At 48.1% G+C, this 15,032-nt stretch overlaps 2 protein-coding genes across 2 annotated transcripts in view; both read right to left on the bottom strand.

The window, feature by feature from the left end:
* ATP6V0D1 (ATPase H+ transporting V0 subunit d1) overlaps positions 1 to 12,864 on the bottom strand; it is a 38,643-nt gene extending 25,779 nt beyond the window's left edge. The window contains exon 1 of the mRNA XM_079759620.1: positions 12,652 to 12,864. Coding sequence (XP_079615746.1) covers positions 12,652 to 12,781 — 130 coding nt within the window. The 5' untranslated portion in view covers positions 12,782 to 12,864. The remainder of the gene's footprint in view (positions 1 to 12,651) is intronic.
* Positions 12,865 to 13,628: 764 nt separating this feature from the next.
* AGRP (agouti related neuropeptide) lies at positions 13,629 to 14,568 on the bottom strand (the record flags this gene model as incomplete). Its single annotated transcript, XM_079759547.1, has 4 exons — positions 13,629 to 13,811; positions 14,026 to 14,111; positions 14,288 to 14,417; positions 14,539 to 14,568. 4 exons carry the CDS (start codon positions 14,566 to 14,568, stop codon positions 13,629 to 13,631), a joined length of 429 nt encoding a protein of 142 aa, XP_079615673.1.
* Positions 14,569 to 15,032: the final 464 nt, after the last annotated feature.

The raw sequence follows: 15,032 nt of genomic DNA, 5'->3' as shown, positions 1-15,032 counted from the left end.
ATCAAGTGCTGCCTGGCCAGAGTGGCTCAGTTGGTTGAGCATCACCCAGTGCACCAAAAGGTTGCTGGTTTGATTCTCAGTCAGGGTACATGCCTGGATTGCAGGTTTTGCTCCCCAGTTGGGAGGCAACACTGATGGGTCTCTCTCTCTCTCTCTAAGCATGACCTCGGGTGAGGATAACAACACACACACACACAGTGCTTAGTCACCCAGAAACAGGATAATCGAGGACATGGCGCATCCCTCTAAAATGGGAGTCTCAGCTTCTCCTCTTCTGCACCTCAAAGCCTAGTACCCTGCCAATACCAATAAAGCATTGTCACTCATCCAATCATACTAATATCTACTGAGCATTCACTAGGCACTGTGCTGTTGAATCATAACAACCTGCAAGTAATTTGTTTCATTTTACAGGGGAGCAAATAAGCTTCAAGGCTTAAACCACATGCTTAGCATCAGGCAGCTGTCCAGAAAGGGAGCCATGGTCTGCCTGATGCCTGGCCTCACACAGAATTCAAGAAAGGCAACTCAGAGAGGCCCTAGGGCACTAAGCAGGCACCAATGATTCACAAGAGAGACAATTACATCATGTTCATTCTTTTTTTAAAATATATATTTTATTGATTTTTACAGAGAGGAAGGGAGAGGGATAGAGAGTCAGAAACATCGATGGGAGAGAAACATCGATCAGCTGCCTCCTGCACACCTCCCACTGGGGATGTGCCCACAACCAAGGTACATGCCCTTGACCAGAATCGAACCTGGGACCTTTCAGTCTGCAGGCCGACGCTCAATCCACTGAGCCAAACTAGTTAGGGCACATCATGTTCATTCTTGATGTAAACCCTCCCAACAAACTATAGAGTGTGTCTGGCAGCTGAGCCCAAAGAACGATAACAGCCACAAGTTAGAAAAGGGGTGCTGTATCAGGCACTCTGACCACGGCGGGAAGGGAGAGGGGGTAGCCTGACAGGGGGCCCAGATACAAAACTACTGGAAGCAGAACTGGGCCCTCAGGACAGTTCTGTTCCATCTCACTGCAAGTCTACAGGTAACAGCCCTCATGCGGAACAGCTCCGCTATGTGCAGTGTGTGCCGCTAAGAAAAGAGAAAAGAAAAACTAATACATTCCAGAAGTGTTTTATGCAGAATGTTTAAAATAAAGTGTTGGGCCCTAGTTGGTTTGGCTCAGTGGATAGAGCGCTGGCCTGCAAACTGAAGGGTCCCGGGTTCAATTCTGGTCAAGGGCACATGCCCAGGTTTCAGGCTTGATCCCCAGTAGGGGTCCTGCAGGAGGCAGCCGATCAATGATTCTCTCTCATCATTGATGTTTCTCTCTCTCCTTCTCCCTTCCTCTCTGAAATCAATAAAAATATATAAAATGCCCCTTTAAAAAGTAAAATAAAGTCCTAGCTGGTTTGGCTCAGTGGATAGTGTCAACCCAAAGGGTCCCGGGTTAGATTCCAGTCAAGGGCATGTACCTCGGTTGCAGGCTCCCTGGCCAAAGCCCTGGTCGGGAATGTGCAGGAGGCAACCAATCGATGTATTTCTCTCACATCGATACTTCTCTCTGTCTTTCCCTCTCTCTTCCACTCTCTGAAAATCAATGGAAAAATATCCTTGGGAGAGGATTAAAACAAAACCAAAACAATAAAGTCACACAAAATTTCATTTAAATAACAATAAAATAAAAATAAAATAAAATGTTGGGGGCCTTTCCTTCTCTTCCATCCAGAAACTCTGGTTTATCCAGAAAGTCTTATCTTCAAAAGTCCTGATGGCTGACATTTGCCTATGCTGAGGCCTATTCCAAAGGCCCTAGGCACCCTAGCTGGGTTTGCTCAGTGGTTGGAGCGTTGGTCTATGGACTGAAGGGCCCCAGGTTCGATTAGAGTCAAGGGCACGTACCTTAGTTGCAGGCTCGATCCCCCCGGGCAACCAATAGATGTGTCTCTCTCACATGGATATTTCTATCTCTCCCCCTCCAACTCTCTCTAAAAGTCAATGGAAAAAATATCCTCGGGTGAGGATTAACAACACAAAATAAAGGCCCTAGGCAGGAGTTCAGACACTGGCTCCATCTCAGAAACTAGGCCCAAGAAATCACTGAAAAAGCATGTTACCACCCACCAGAGCAAGTTCTGACACAACCTCCTGGGTGAAATGGGGGTTATCAGTTCCCATGCGGACTGTTACTGTCTTGACCATAAACAGCATCCCAGATAACATCAACTAAATTATATACCAGTGCAAGATGTAATCTTGCAAAGGGAATGCCAGAGGTGGGGCTGGGGAGGAGGAGACAAAGGGAAGAGAAAAATGGCCAGGTGAGAGGTGATCAGGGGAACTGTACCTGAACAGGGGCCCTGGGGCTCTGGCCTGGGTGTTGTGAAGGTCCAGCCCTGGCCTGGGCCCTCAGGCACCATCCCCTGAATCTTCAAGTGTCAAGAGAAGGGGCTTGATGAAGGTTCCCTAAGACTCAGGCAGCTCTGTAATGTAATGCCAAGTCAAATCCTCATCCAAACGATGGAAGGGTACATAAAGTAGAAATTAAAATATTCCCCTCCAGCCTCCCCGTCCTTCTCCCCAGAGGCTGCCACTCTAGACAACTTGGTATCTATGCTTCCAATACTCTTCCATGTGCATTCAACTAGTATTCTACTAAAATGGGAATATATTATAATAATGCTTTGCGCCCTGGCTGGTTTGGCTCAGTGGATAGAGCAACAGCCTGTGGATTGAAGGGTCCTGGGTTCGATTCCGTCAATAAAAATATACTTTTAAAAATGCTTTGCAACTTCTCACCTAACAGTGTATTTCTAAATCGGTTCTTATGGAACTTCAGACTTTGAGTACTTGTAAGTATTCCCTTGTAAGCATAGATGATGGTTTATTTAACCACACTCCTGTCAATGGATGTCCCATTGGTTCTAACAGGTTACTGATACCTACAAGGCTGGCGTGAACACCTCTATACATGCCATCTGGTGCTAATCTAGGGGATATAATTCTGTAAGTGGGGCTAAAAAGTAACAGTGTGTCCCAAAAAATGTATTACACACAATGTGAATAATTATAAAGGGAGTGTTTATTAAAATACATTTCATTTTCAAAATTGAGCTATCAGCTGTTAAAGTGTGTATACCATTTTGGGGGGACACTTTCCATATATCAATGTTAATAAGGTAGTGAAAATTTGTCCCCCAATGTATCCACACTGAGTTACCCTTCTACCAACTTACCTTTCAGAATTTAAAGATATATATGTTTAGTTAAAAAGAAAACACAAATCACCATGGCCAGTCATGCAGGAGGCGGCACAGCAGGCATCGGGAGGGGGAATCCCTGGCTGTTGCTCTCCCCGCTCCACGTGCCAAATTAAGCTCCATGCCAGGTGTCCTCATCAGGCACGCTTGTGTCCACTTGTGTTCACTTGGCCCACTGTGGAGGCTGCTCTCCAGCCTCCTGGCAGGACTAGGCTTCTAAAAGAGGCCTGCCCTGACTGCAAGCCAACAGATGGCCGGGCGTGGGCTGAACTGCCGCCAGCCAGCGTGCTGATGACTTCCAGATTGGTATCTTGAGAGCTACTTCCCCTAAGCTCCAGGCCCACACAGCCACCTCCCTCATACACTCCCATTCAGCACATCTGAGACTGAACACCTCCTCCGCCACCACCTCGTCCCTGTCCCAAACCTACTCTTCTGATTGTCCCCATCTCAGAAACAGCTCCAGTCACTGATGAGTCAGAAGCCTGACTTCTAACCTCTCACACCCTCATATCTCATCAAAACTGGCCCAATCCTGTGTGTCTCATCCCCTAAGCTGGTCTGTGACCCAGTGCTTCATCTCCCCGCATGCCACGCCTGCCCCAGTTCAGCCCACGTCCTCTCACCTGGAGAGCTGGAACAGCTGCCTGCCTCCAGCCTGCCTCCTTCTAAGTCCATCCTCCCAAGCCCCAGACCAAATTTCTAATTGCATCACACTCCCAATCACCCCCACAAATCCTCCCTTCTCCATCCACAGAAGGATCAAGCCCAAGCTGGCTCATGGCAGCAAGACCTTCCTCCTGCCTATCCCTAGCCTCCTCCCTGCTCTGGGGCCTCACCCTCTTGCAGCAAAAGCAAGCTGGAGAGGAACAAACAAGGCAGAAGGCTGTATGGTCACCACCAATGATCCATGCCAGATCCGATCATGGGGCATCAGGGGTCTCTTTCTGCAGTGATGCCACTGCCCAGGGCTGACGGGACAACACAGATCCTTAAATACTGATGGGAAAACGTCAGATATGTGTGGGGCCTAGGGCCTCATAGCTCAGAGACTCTGCACACTTGTTCCCTTCGTTCCAGTTATCGCCTTTGACACACTCCCTCCCTCCCCCCGCCCCCATGTGCCCTAAACTCTTTCCTCCTGCTGTGGTCACTGGATGGTCAGGACTGTGTTATCTCTTCCTTTGGACCAGATGTGACTCTGGGGGAATTTGGATTGAGCTAAACTAGTGTTCTGTCCCAGCTGTAGTCATCTAAGCTCACTAATTCAATATAGTCTCCTTTGACAAGCAAAACAGAACATAAAATGTTTCCAGGCAAGAACATAAACAGATCATCTTAGGCAACATTTCCCACACATTACCTTTGACCTAAACAAAGAATGTGTGTCTCTCTCTCTTTTAAAATCATAACCTCATCCCTCCTGAGCTGCATGTCCTTCCAAGATTCCCAAGCCCTTCCATGCAGCAGCCGAGGTACCTATCCTCACTCAGCCCTGAACATCCCTGACCCGTGCTCTACTCTCTCTTCCCATTTTCTCAAGCTCCTCTGACACTCCATGCAGTTTCACATTTCTGAGAGCACTAATGCCATTCCTTCTTCCTGCCTCCTTGGCCTGGCTAATTTTTTTTTTTTGTAACAGTTTTACTGAGATATAATTCATATACCATACAATTTGCCCATTTAAGTGTACAATTCAATGGTTTTAGGATGTCTATACAGCTGTGCAACCATCACCACAAGCAATTTTAGAACATTTCATCACCCCAAAAAGAAACCATATACCCTCTGTCACTCCTCACATGCTCCCATTGCCCCAAAATGTAACCTGCACCTACTGTACATCAATGCTGTTTTTGTTGTTGTTGTTAATCCTCACCCAAGGACATTTTTCTATTGACTTTTATTTTTTTATTTTTTAAATTTCTTTATTGATTAAGGTATCACATATTCATCCCCCCATTCCCATCCCACACCCCTCCCCACACATGCCCCCACCCCCCTGTTGTCCTTAACCACTGGTTAGGCTCATATGCTTGCACACAAGTCCTTTGGTTGATCTCTCCCCTTTACCCCCACCCTCCCCTACCCTCCCTCTGAGGCCCGACAGTCTGATCCATGCCTCCTTGTTTCTGGGTCTGTTCTGAGAGTGGATGGGAGGGGAAAGACAGATGAGAGAAACATCAATGTGAGAGAGACATATTGATTGGTTGCCACCTGCACTTCTGATCGAGCCTGCAACTGAGATATGTGCCCTTGACCAGAATCAAACCCAGGACCCTTCATTGAGCCCTATTCACTGAGAAAACTGGCTAGGGCTCAATGCTGCTTTTTAAAATATGTTTTTATTGATTTTCAGAGAGAGGAAAGGAGAGGGAGAGAGAGAAACATCAATGATGAGCAAAAATCATCTATCGGCTGCCTCCTGCACACCCCCAATGGGGGATGGAGCCCACAACACGGGCATGTGCCCTGACCAAGAATCGAACCATAATCTCCTAGTTCATGGGTCAATGCTCAACCACTGAGCCACACCAGCTAGGCATCAATGCTGTTTTGATGTCCATCAGTCTGCTCATTAGACAGGCACACTTGCCCCCAAGCAAGGCCTGTGTGACATGTCTGCATTTCCCACTCCAGGCCCAGCATGGCGCCTGCTTCCGAGGTGTGACAGGAGGGAACGACCATGGTGGGGAGCAGCTGGCTTCCCTGAATGCTCACTCCGCCCCAGGCTCCGTGCTTACGTTTCACCAATATCTCACAGAGCTCTCGTTAACATTCCCGTTGTACAGCTGAGGATAAATGACTTGCCCAAGGTCACAAAGCCACTAAGTGGCTGAGCTGAGCTCATCAGTGATTTCTGCTCTGTGTATACACTGTCTCTGCCCATCCACTCCATGCACTGTCATCAGCTTCTAGCCCTTTCTCCTCTATTCTCATTAAAGTTGCCAATGACCTCCGAATGGCAAAACCAAATGCAAGGCTGCCTAGCATTCTTTTTCAGGTTCTCTCCTGTGGCTACCCGCCTCTCAGGGGCTGCCTCTGGCCTTCTGGCAGGACTGCCATTTTCCTCATCCTTGCTTAATTGAAGCCCTTCCTGGGGGAGGGTCTCATCTTGGGCCTCTACTCTTCTGATCTATACTCTCTCTTGGGGTCAGTGGCCACACTTCTACCTTGATTCCCCAAGCTGTCTCCCAAACCACAGCTCCACTCAAATGGCTCACAGATCCATCAATCCCATTTTCTCACTCTTTCTCCAACCTGTTCCTTCTACATTCCACCATAATTTCACTCTGCCACCTCCACAACTGCCTAAGCCAGAGATGAGGACATCAGCCTTGACTCATTCTTCCTCAGCCTCCTTATCTAACCTTCAAGTCCTATCAATTCCTCTTCCTAAACCAATGATGGGCAACCTTTTGAGCTTGGTGTGTCAAACTTCGCCAAAAAACTGAGCATAACTCAGGTAGTGTGTCACTTTGAGGAAAAAACATTATTTCGCAAATGTTTCATCCTCAGGAGCAGCAAATGTTTCATCCTCGGCATGCGGCCACCTCAGCAGCCGCGTGTCATCAGAAATGGCTACGCGTGTCAGTGCTGACACGCGTGTCATAGGTTCGCCATCACTGTCCTAAACTTTCCCCACAGTGCTCCCTGCCAATGCCTGAGAACAGACGGCCACCATCGCCGGCCTAGAATACTGTAAGACCTTGCATAATGTTCTCCCCACCTCCAACGCAGCCCCTTTCTCCAATTCACTTTTCTTTTTTTTTCCTTTTTTTTATTTAAAAGTTATTTTTTTCCAGATTTGCTTTAAACTTACAAATTAAGTATGGTGTACATAAATATCAACTTAGATAACCACATATTATAAGGAAAGCAGATATATGGACCACTGCAGAAAAATTATAAATTTTTTAGAAAAGAAAAAAACATGTACCATGAAATATGAACATGAAGCCATATCACATAAAAATAAAATTACTCTACCAGAAATGATTTAAAATTAAATCTTTGGGGAAGTATTCTGACTAATGCAATGAAGTCAATGACCAACGACTTCCTGTATTACACAGAAACAAACCACAAAATCATCTAAAGTTTATATGCATTATCAGTTCTTAATGCAACCTCAAACATTTAACTAGCAAGTTTGATTTCCTTTTGAAATAGGCTTCTGTACATCTGCATTTATATATCACTTTTCTTTTTTTAGTGGACAAGTTTCCAGATGTTTATTGCCAGGACCTTCTGCTCAGAGTGAAAAGAATGTCACGCTCCTCTCCTGCATCTGCCATCTTGACCAGAAGACTCTCCAATCTGCTTTTAAAACTACAAATACATTCTCAAGTACAAGACCAATGGTTTTGCCCTCACATCAGCTGTGCTCAGGGAAAAGCACTTCCTACATCTTTTGCAACCTTTCAAGAGCTGATCTCTGTCTAACTTTCCAGTCACACCATAATCAGTACTGAATGACTTGCCACTCCTGGAAGACACCAACCACATTTGCATCTGCACTTTCATGTGACTGGTGACTGGGCAAGCCCAGCTTGGAGTCTCGTTTCCTTCTTCCCATATGAGACTGTCTCTTGTGAAATAATGTTGAAATGCAGAAGGAGGTGGTGTAATGAATAGAAGACAAGTGACTCGGAACAGAGAGGAATACAGTGTTCTGAAAGACAGCCAGCACATCATACATGGGAGCTCTTCAACAAAGGTCCCCAACTGCCTAGCTCACTGGCTCTTCCCATGAATGTTCATCATGTTTCTTTACAACAGGAAGGAGATGTCCTGACTGGCCCCAGTGTCAGGTAGAGTCTCCACTCCAAATTAGGAAGGTGGCATCTGGAACCATCACCTGAGTTGTGGCTGCATAATCCAGCAAGCTATAGGCTTTTCTGTATTTCCAAATTTCTAATCCATAGAAAAATCCTAGAAATAATGACCAACCCAGTAGCAGTGAGAACCCTCTGGACTCAAATTATGGACTCTAAATATCAGTTTTCAATAAAAAGAGCCAGGTCCCCTAAGAGAAATGATGACTCTAGGTCTGGTTCAGGAAATGTACAAAATAAGATTAGAACATATTGTCATCCAGAAATAGGGAAACTCTCAAAGTCTACAACAAGCATGTCAAACTCGCACTGGCAGGCCGCAAGTTTGACATGCTTGGTCTACAAGGTTGTATCCAAAAGACTTGGCAGGCTGTTGAATAAGCTCCCGCTGGCCAAGGGACAGTTTGAACACCACAACAAATATATTAACATCCATACTGTGTTATTGATACTAAAACAAAAAGGAGAACAAGTAAACCTCAGAAGTCATCTTTGGAGAATGTTAGAAAACCAACTCATTATTTTGAAAGCTGGTAAATATGAGAAACAATCAAGCATTTATCCTGCCTCTCCTAACTAGACTGAATTTCAGAGTAACCACGTAGTTGATTACTGGAAGTTTCCAGGTATAAGGAAACACAGAATATCACCATTTTGCAAGCCCTACCGAAATAATTATTCTAGGCGATAAATATCAATGATTCCTTACGTCACAAAAAGAGAAATAACTAGATATCATGTGCCTCCCAATGAAGTACAAATATTACTTCTTAAAGATTCTTTTTAAAATCAAATATATTGCCCTGATCGGTTTGGCTCAGTAGCCAGAGCGACAGCCTGCACAATGAAGGGTCCCTGGTTTGATTCCAGTCAAAGGCACTTGCCCAGGCTGCGGGCTCGATCCCCAGTAGGGGGCGTGCAGGAAGCAGCCGATCAATGAATCTCTATCATTGATCTTTCTATCTCTCCCTTTCCCCTTCCTCTCTGAAACCAATAAAAATAAAAAATATTTTTTAAAAAGAAGCTCTTTCCCTCATTCATTTTTAAAAATGCTACATTAAAAAAATTTTAGCCCTAACTGGTTTGGCTCAGTGGATAGAGCGTCGGCCTGTGGACTGAAGGGTCCCGGGTTCGATTCCGGTCAAGGGCATGTACCTTGGTTGCGGGCACATCCCCAGTAGGGGGTGTGCAGGAGGCAGCTGATCAATGTTTCTCTCTCATTGATGTTTCTAACTCTCTATCCCTCTCCCTTCCTCTCTGTAAAAAATCAATAAAATATATTTTTTAAAAAAATTTTTTTAAATTAGCCCTAGCCGGTTTGGCTTAGTATCAGACTGGGGACTCAAAGGTCATATGTTTGATTCCGGTCAAGGGCACAAGCCCAGGTTGCAGGCTCGGTCCCCAGTAGGGGGCGTGCAGGAGGCAGCTAATCAATGATTCCTTTCATCATTGATGTTTCTATCTCTCTCTTTCTCTCCCTTCCTCTCTGAAATCAATAAAAATATATTTTAAAAAATTTTAAATTAAATATAATTAAACCTCTGTATCTAACCACCAATTTACAGGAAAAACAAGGGACAGGGGAACCTATTAAACTAGGCAACAGGGATGTAATCAGCAAAATTGAGATGGAGGAAAAATCTACAAATTAAATAACTGGGCTTCTTCAATAAATAAAAGAAAAACTAAGACAGAGAACCTACATATTAAAAGACTTGACTTTGAGACAGCATGGAGGGACCTGGAGAGTATTATGCTAAGCAAAATAAGCCAGACAAATATCACATGATCTCACTCATATGTGGGATCTAATTAACACCTCAGGACACTGCTACAGACCTCACTAGGCACCACAGGCTTCCTTGGTGTCCCCCTCCCACCTTCCTCCCCTCTCCCCTGGGGATACGGAGGCAAAAACATCCAGCAACAAAGACCTGGAGGCCAGGCCTCTGCTGTCACCTTCAGAAGCAGAGGAGGCCTTTCTGTAGAGGACAAATTGGGGTTTATGATCACTTCTTCCTGTTTCTGGTTATCCTCAGCCTTTGAAAGTCCTGAGCACCTCCATCATAAAAGGTCCCCAAAATCCCAAACTCTATTTCAAGAAACATCTAGGAAAGCAGCACAAACAGGAGCTGTAATTGGGTAAAGGGAACATCATTCTGGGCTAGCAAGGCCACAGAGAAGTTCTACGATGGGGTGCTACTGGGGTTGGGCCTTAAAAGGTAGGAGTCATAGGGCTTCATGGGGACAAGAAGGAAGCAGAGCCCAGTCGATGTGGCTCAGTGGTTAAGCATTGGCCCATGAACCAGAAGGTCACAGTCCGATTCTTGGTCAGGGCACATGCCCGGGTTGTGAGCTCAATCCCCAGTAGGGGCGTGCAGGAGGCAGCTGATCAATGTTTCTCTCATTGATGTTCTCTATATCTCTATCCCTCTCCATGCCTCTCTCTAAAAATCAATGAAAATATATTTTTGTTTTAAAAAGAAGGAAGCAGAGGGATGGCAGATGCAAACAGTACTGAAAAGAAGAACTACCATTTACCCAGCACTTACTCTGTGCTTGGTGCTGGGCTAAGTATTGCACACATAATAGTTTGTTGACATTTCACAAGCTTCTGAGATAGGTACTGTTAATATATTAGATGAAGAACCCGAGGTCCAGAGGAGTTAAATAACTTGTCTAAAGTAATCCAGTAATTGGCAGAGCTGGGATTCAAACTCAGATTTGTCTAACTCCGAAGTCTATCACACTAATGTGCACCAAGAGTTGGGGGCATGGCTTGTGTGAAGGTAAGTAATATGTGTGAAAGAGCAAGGGAATCCCTGAATGTCATGCTAAAGTCTGTATTGTGGTCCACAAGGGGGCTATGTCCCAAGCAGTATTATAGGAAGAATGGCCTAACATGTTTGTGGAGGATGGCATAGGGTCTTGCTGGGAAGATGGGAACCCTGTGGGGGACGGGTAAGGTTAGGGAGGAGTCAGCAGCGAGAATGAGGAAAGCCTAGAGAGAAACAAGTTTCCCAAATGTCAATTAGTAATCAATAGAGTTCACCTTCAGATTTAAGCAAAGATCTTCCTCCAGTCCCAGTCAGTCCACAAAACTCACATTAAGTATCAGCTGTGTGCCCTAGAGAGCACCCCCCGCCCCCGCGTTTCTCCTTTTCCGACAGTGAGGATAATTAGGTTGCTGGTAGGCTCCTACAACTCAGCACCCTAAATGCTCTCCTCTCCTTCCTCACTTCCACTCCCATAAGGGAAGTGAACAACCTTTTCGTACACTTATGCTAAAACCACAAAGTCCACAATTGTATTTTAACTTCAGTAAGTTTTTAAAATTAAAGGTATGTTTTTACATTATTGCAAGATAAACAAAACTTTTTTTAAATTGAGCTCACTTTTAACCTCAATACATTTTTTTAAAAATATATTTTATTGATTTTTTACAGAGAGGAAGGGAGAGGGACAGAGAGCCAGAAACATCGATCAGCTGCCTCCTGCACACCCCCCACTGGGGATGCGCCCGCAACCAAGGCACACGCCCCTGACCGGAATCGAACCTGGGACCCCTCAGTCCGCAGGCCGACACTCTATCCACTGAGCCAAACCGGTTTCGGCTCAATACATTTTTTTTATTTGAAATTTTTCTCAAAGGGGTGAATCATCTGGTCATCTTCCCCCTCTAGCTACCATGAGACTAGCTCAACAGTAAACTTGGGGGGCTGGGATGGAATCACTGTGTCCTTCACTGCCACCTGGGAGGAGGGAGAGGAGGCAAAGACTGGAATCAGGGGCATCTCTAATTCAGTAAATTTGATGAAAATGTGGGGGTTCATCCCACTTTGAAGCAGTGTGGGCTGAAAGGAAAAGGGAACTCAGCCTCTCTCGCAATTTTTGGGCTAGGAAAACCCTATCTCAACAAGCATCCTTTTCGCTGAAGATTTTGGACTTATTGGCCAAATACATGTGTACGGACTTCCCTGACTTGCAGGGCCACATCTTGCTCTCTCAAACACTGCCTTCAGAAGACTGCTCAGCCAGTGGTTCCGCGATGGGGGGAAACTCTAACAGGCTCAGCAATTCCCCAGGAAGGTTCACCCCTCGGACAAGGAGAAGACACAATGATCCCCAAAGCCTTGGTGTGTGTGTGACGAGGGAAGTGGGGTGCTTTTCCGTTGCCACGGGACAGCTCACTCTGGCTACGTCAGGGTAAAGAGACTTGTATGGGCACATCTCACACCGACCAACCACTCCCTAGAGACCCTCTCTTCCAAACTACATGGTGGGCATAACCGAGAAAGAGAGGGCCCCAGCAGAGGTGAACCACTGAGGTTTTAAAGCGTTGTTTGCGTTTAGGCCTGAGCCGAGCCGCAGCTGGAGGTAGATCCCCTTCCAGCGACCCCGCCATCAGCCCCCGATTCAGAACGAAGACTCTCAGGCGCTTCTAGAACCCCCGCCTTCGGCTTCCCCGCCCAGAACTCGGAACCCTCAGGCCCTGGCCAGCCTCCTTGCCGGCCTTTCAAGGCCGGGCATCCCAGCCCGCGGCTCACCCTCGAGCGTCTCGCACTGCACCAGGTTGAGGTAGTCCGCCTGGCTGAGCACCCCGGCCTTCAGGCCGCGCACCAGTCCCTCCAAGTAGCCATTGTCCACATTGAAGTATAGCTCCGGGAAGTACGACATGGCTGCGGCGGGACCGGAGAAGCCCGACCCGCAGGCACGCAGCGCTACTCCAAGATCAGCTGACTCGGCGCCCGCAGCGTCCTGTCAGGCGCGTCAGGTGACACGCAAAGGGTGTCACGTGGCCACCGCGGGGCGGGTTCTGAGTGGTGCCCTTCTTCCGGATGGCTTCTAGTGGAAGTATTGCGCAGGTGCGGGCTGGGACAGCCCTCTGGCGCCTGCGCGCAGAGGGAAAGAGCGCCTCTGGCTCCCGACTGGAGCCGCTAGGAGTGTCTAAGACCGGCCGCGCGGTGGTGCCCGTGCCGTGGAAATTGAATTGGGTCCCCTAGCTTTCCCGGGTCTGTTGCATCTGGCACTATGAAGGCGTGTGGAGTAAAGATGAGAGCTATTTATGCTTGGAAATATTCCAGACTGTTGAGTCAGCCTTCCCCCGAGGGAAACAGGTATGGCAAGGGCGGCCTTCGCTGGGGGTCACCCATCGAGGTAGCTGTAAGCAGGCCCTGGAACCTAATGCTTGCTTGTTCGCCAGCCTGAAGTTACAGCCCCTATCCCGCGCTATGCCCCCTGCCCCTCTTCCCCTCCTTTACTGTAGAAGATTCTCGAGGGCTGAAGAGCGGCTCTCCTCTGCTTCCCCCAACGGCGCCTGGTGCCCTAAGACTGTGCGTATAAGTAACTCAGATGATGGGGTAACACAGGCCCTGGAGTAGGTATGAGGTTTCTAGACTAGGCGCCTGCCATGACCTACCCCCTCCAAAGGCCACGTTCGAAATAATGTCACAGCCTTGAGGTTGGTCCCAAACTTTATTCACGCCCCTCACCCCGTCACAGCCCCGACTCTGACGTTGACCAGTTAGGTGCGGCTGCAGGGGTTCATGGCAGTACCCAGCTTGCGGCAGTAGCAGAAGGCGTTGAAGAACCGGCAGTAGCACGTGGCGCATGGGTCACAGCACGGTACTTGGTGTCCCAGACAGGACTCGTGCAGCCGCACGCAGCGACGCAGGGAGCGTGGCTCCCGTTCTTCTGGATCTAGCGCCTGCAGGGATGCGGGGAGCATGAGCCTCCGAAGGCAAGTCCAGGGACCTCACCTGCCCCATGCAAGTGGGATGGCAGTGGCGCATGCGGGTCTGCAGGGTTGCTCCAGGTAAAGGGGAGCGGGGAGGTCAGGTAATGGAGAGTGGGAAGGATGCCCGATGTGCCCGCCCAAGGCCTGTAGCCTCACCCCTTGCCCTGAACAGTTAGTTAGTTACCTCTGCCAAGTCCTTGGCCTCCTGCAGCAGAGCCTCTTCTGCCTGTTCTGCAGCTGTCCTCTTCAGCTCAGGCCTCAGGCCCAGGTCTGTGATAGGTGATGTGAGAGCAAAATCCCCCCAACCCCCAACCCCCTGCCATGCACAAAACGCCCACTTCCCAGGCCTGGGATTGGGAAGAGAGAAGGAGGGCTCGTACCAGGCTGAATGGTTTGTGGCCAGAGGTGGTCAGGCCCCACCCAGACCCACCCCTGCCCACACTGACCTGACAGCTCTGAGAACAGGGCCTCGTCAGGCCTTCTGATGCCCTCCAGGGCTGCCAAGCTCATCTGGGCCCCCTCCATGGCAGGCAGTGCCAGCAGCAGGGCACAGCTCAGTATTGCAGTCCGCATGGCCTGGCTCAGCAGGGAGACCCAACACTTAGTCCCTCCTCATCCCTGGATGCACCCTCTAAGTGTCCTACCCCCAAGAGAGGCCCCCAGAGAAGAGGAATCTCTGCCCAACCTGAGGACTTACTTCTGCTTGCTGGATCCTTGCCCCGAGCATTCCTGGCCACCTGGTGCCCTCAGCTTATATAGCAGAGTCTAATGAAGGGCCCACACGTGACTATTCCCTGAAGCCAGGATATGAGGGGCCTTCCCCAGAAGAGGGGACGTACAGTTTAAGCCTCTCTCCCTGAAACCTGAGTTTTTGGGTGCTCTATAAGAGGGTGACCATCTCCAATTGTGTGTGAGGTCTCCAGGAGCCAATTAAAGTTTGGGAACATGACCGGGTGCCCAGGGCCCCCAAATTTTGACAGGACAGGGACCCGTTGGGGGCAGGCTGGAGCCATTAGCAGTAACAAGGCAGGCAGCCCCGAGAGCTTAATTTAATTTGTGGGCCCGGAGATGCTCAATCAGACACTATAGGGCATGTTGTTTGCTTTGCTTCCAGGAACTTGGGTCAAAGGCATTAAAGGGGGTGATGGGCCAGTGGCCAGAGTGAGGCAGAGGTGGGTGCAGATCTAGAGT

The sequence above is a fragment of the Cnephaeus nilssonii genome, assembly GCF_951640355.1.
Source record: "Cnephaeus nilssonii genome assembly, chromosome: 20".
In the NCBI taxonomy this organism is placed as follows: Eukaryota; Metazoa; Chordata; class Mammalia; order Chiroptera; family Vespertilionidae; genus Cnephaeus; species Cnephaeus nilssonii.
The sequence above is the reverse complement of the archived record's forward strand: the minus strand, read 5'-3'. Positions and strand labels throughout refer to the sequence as shown.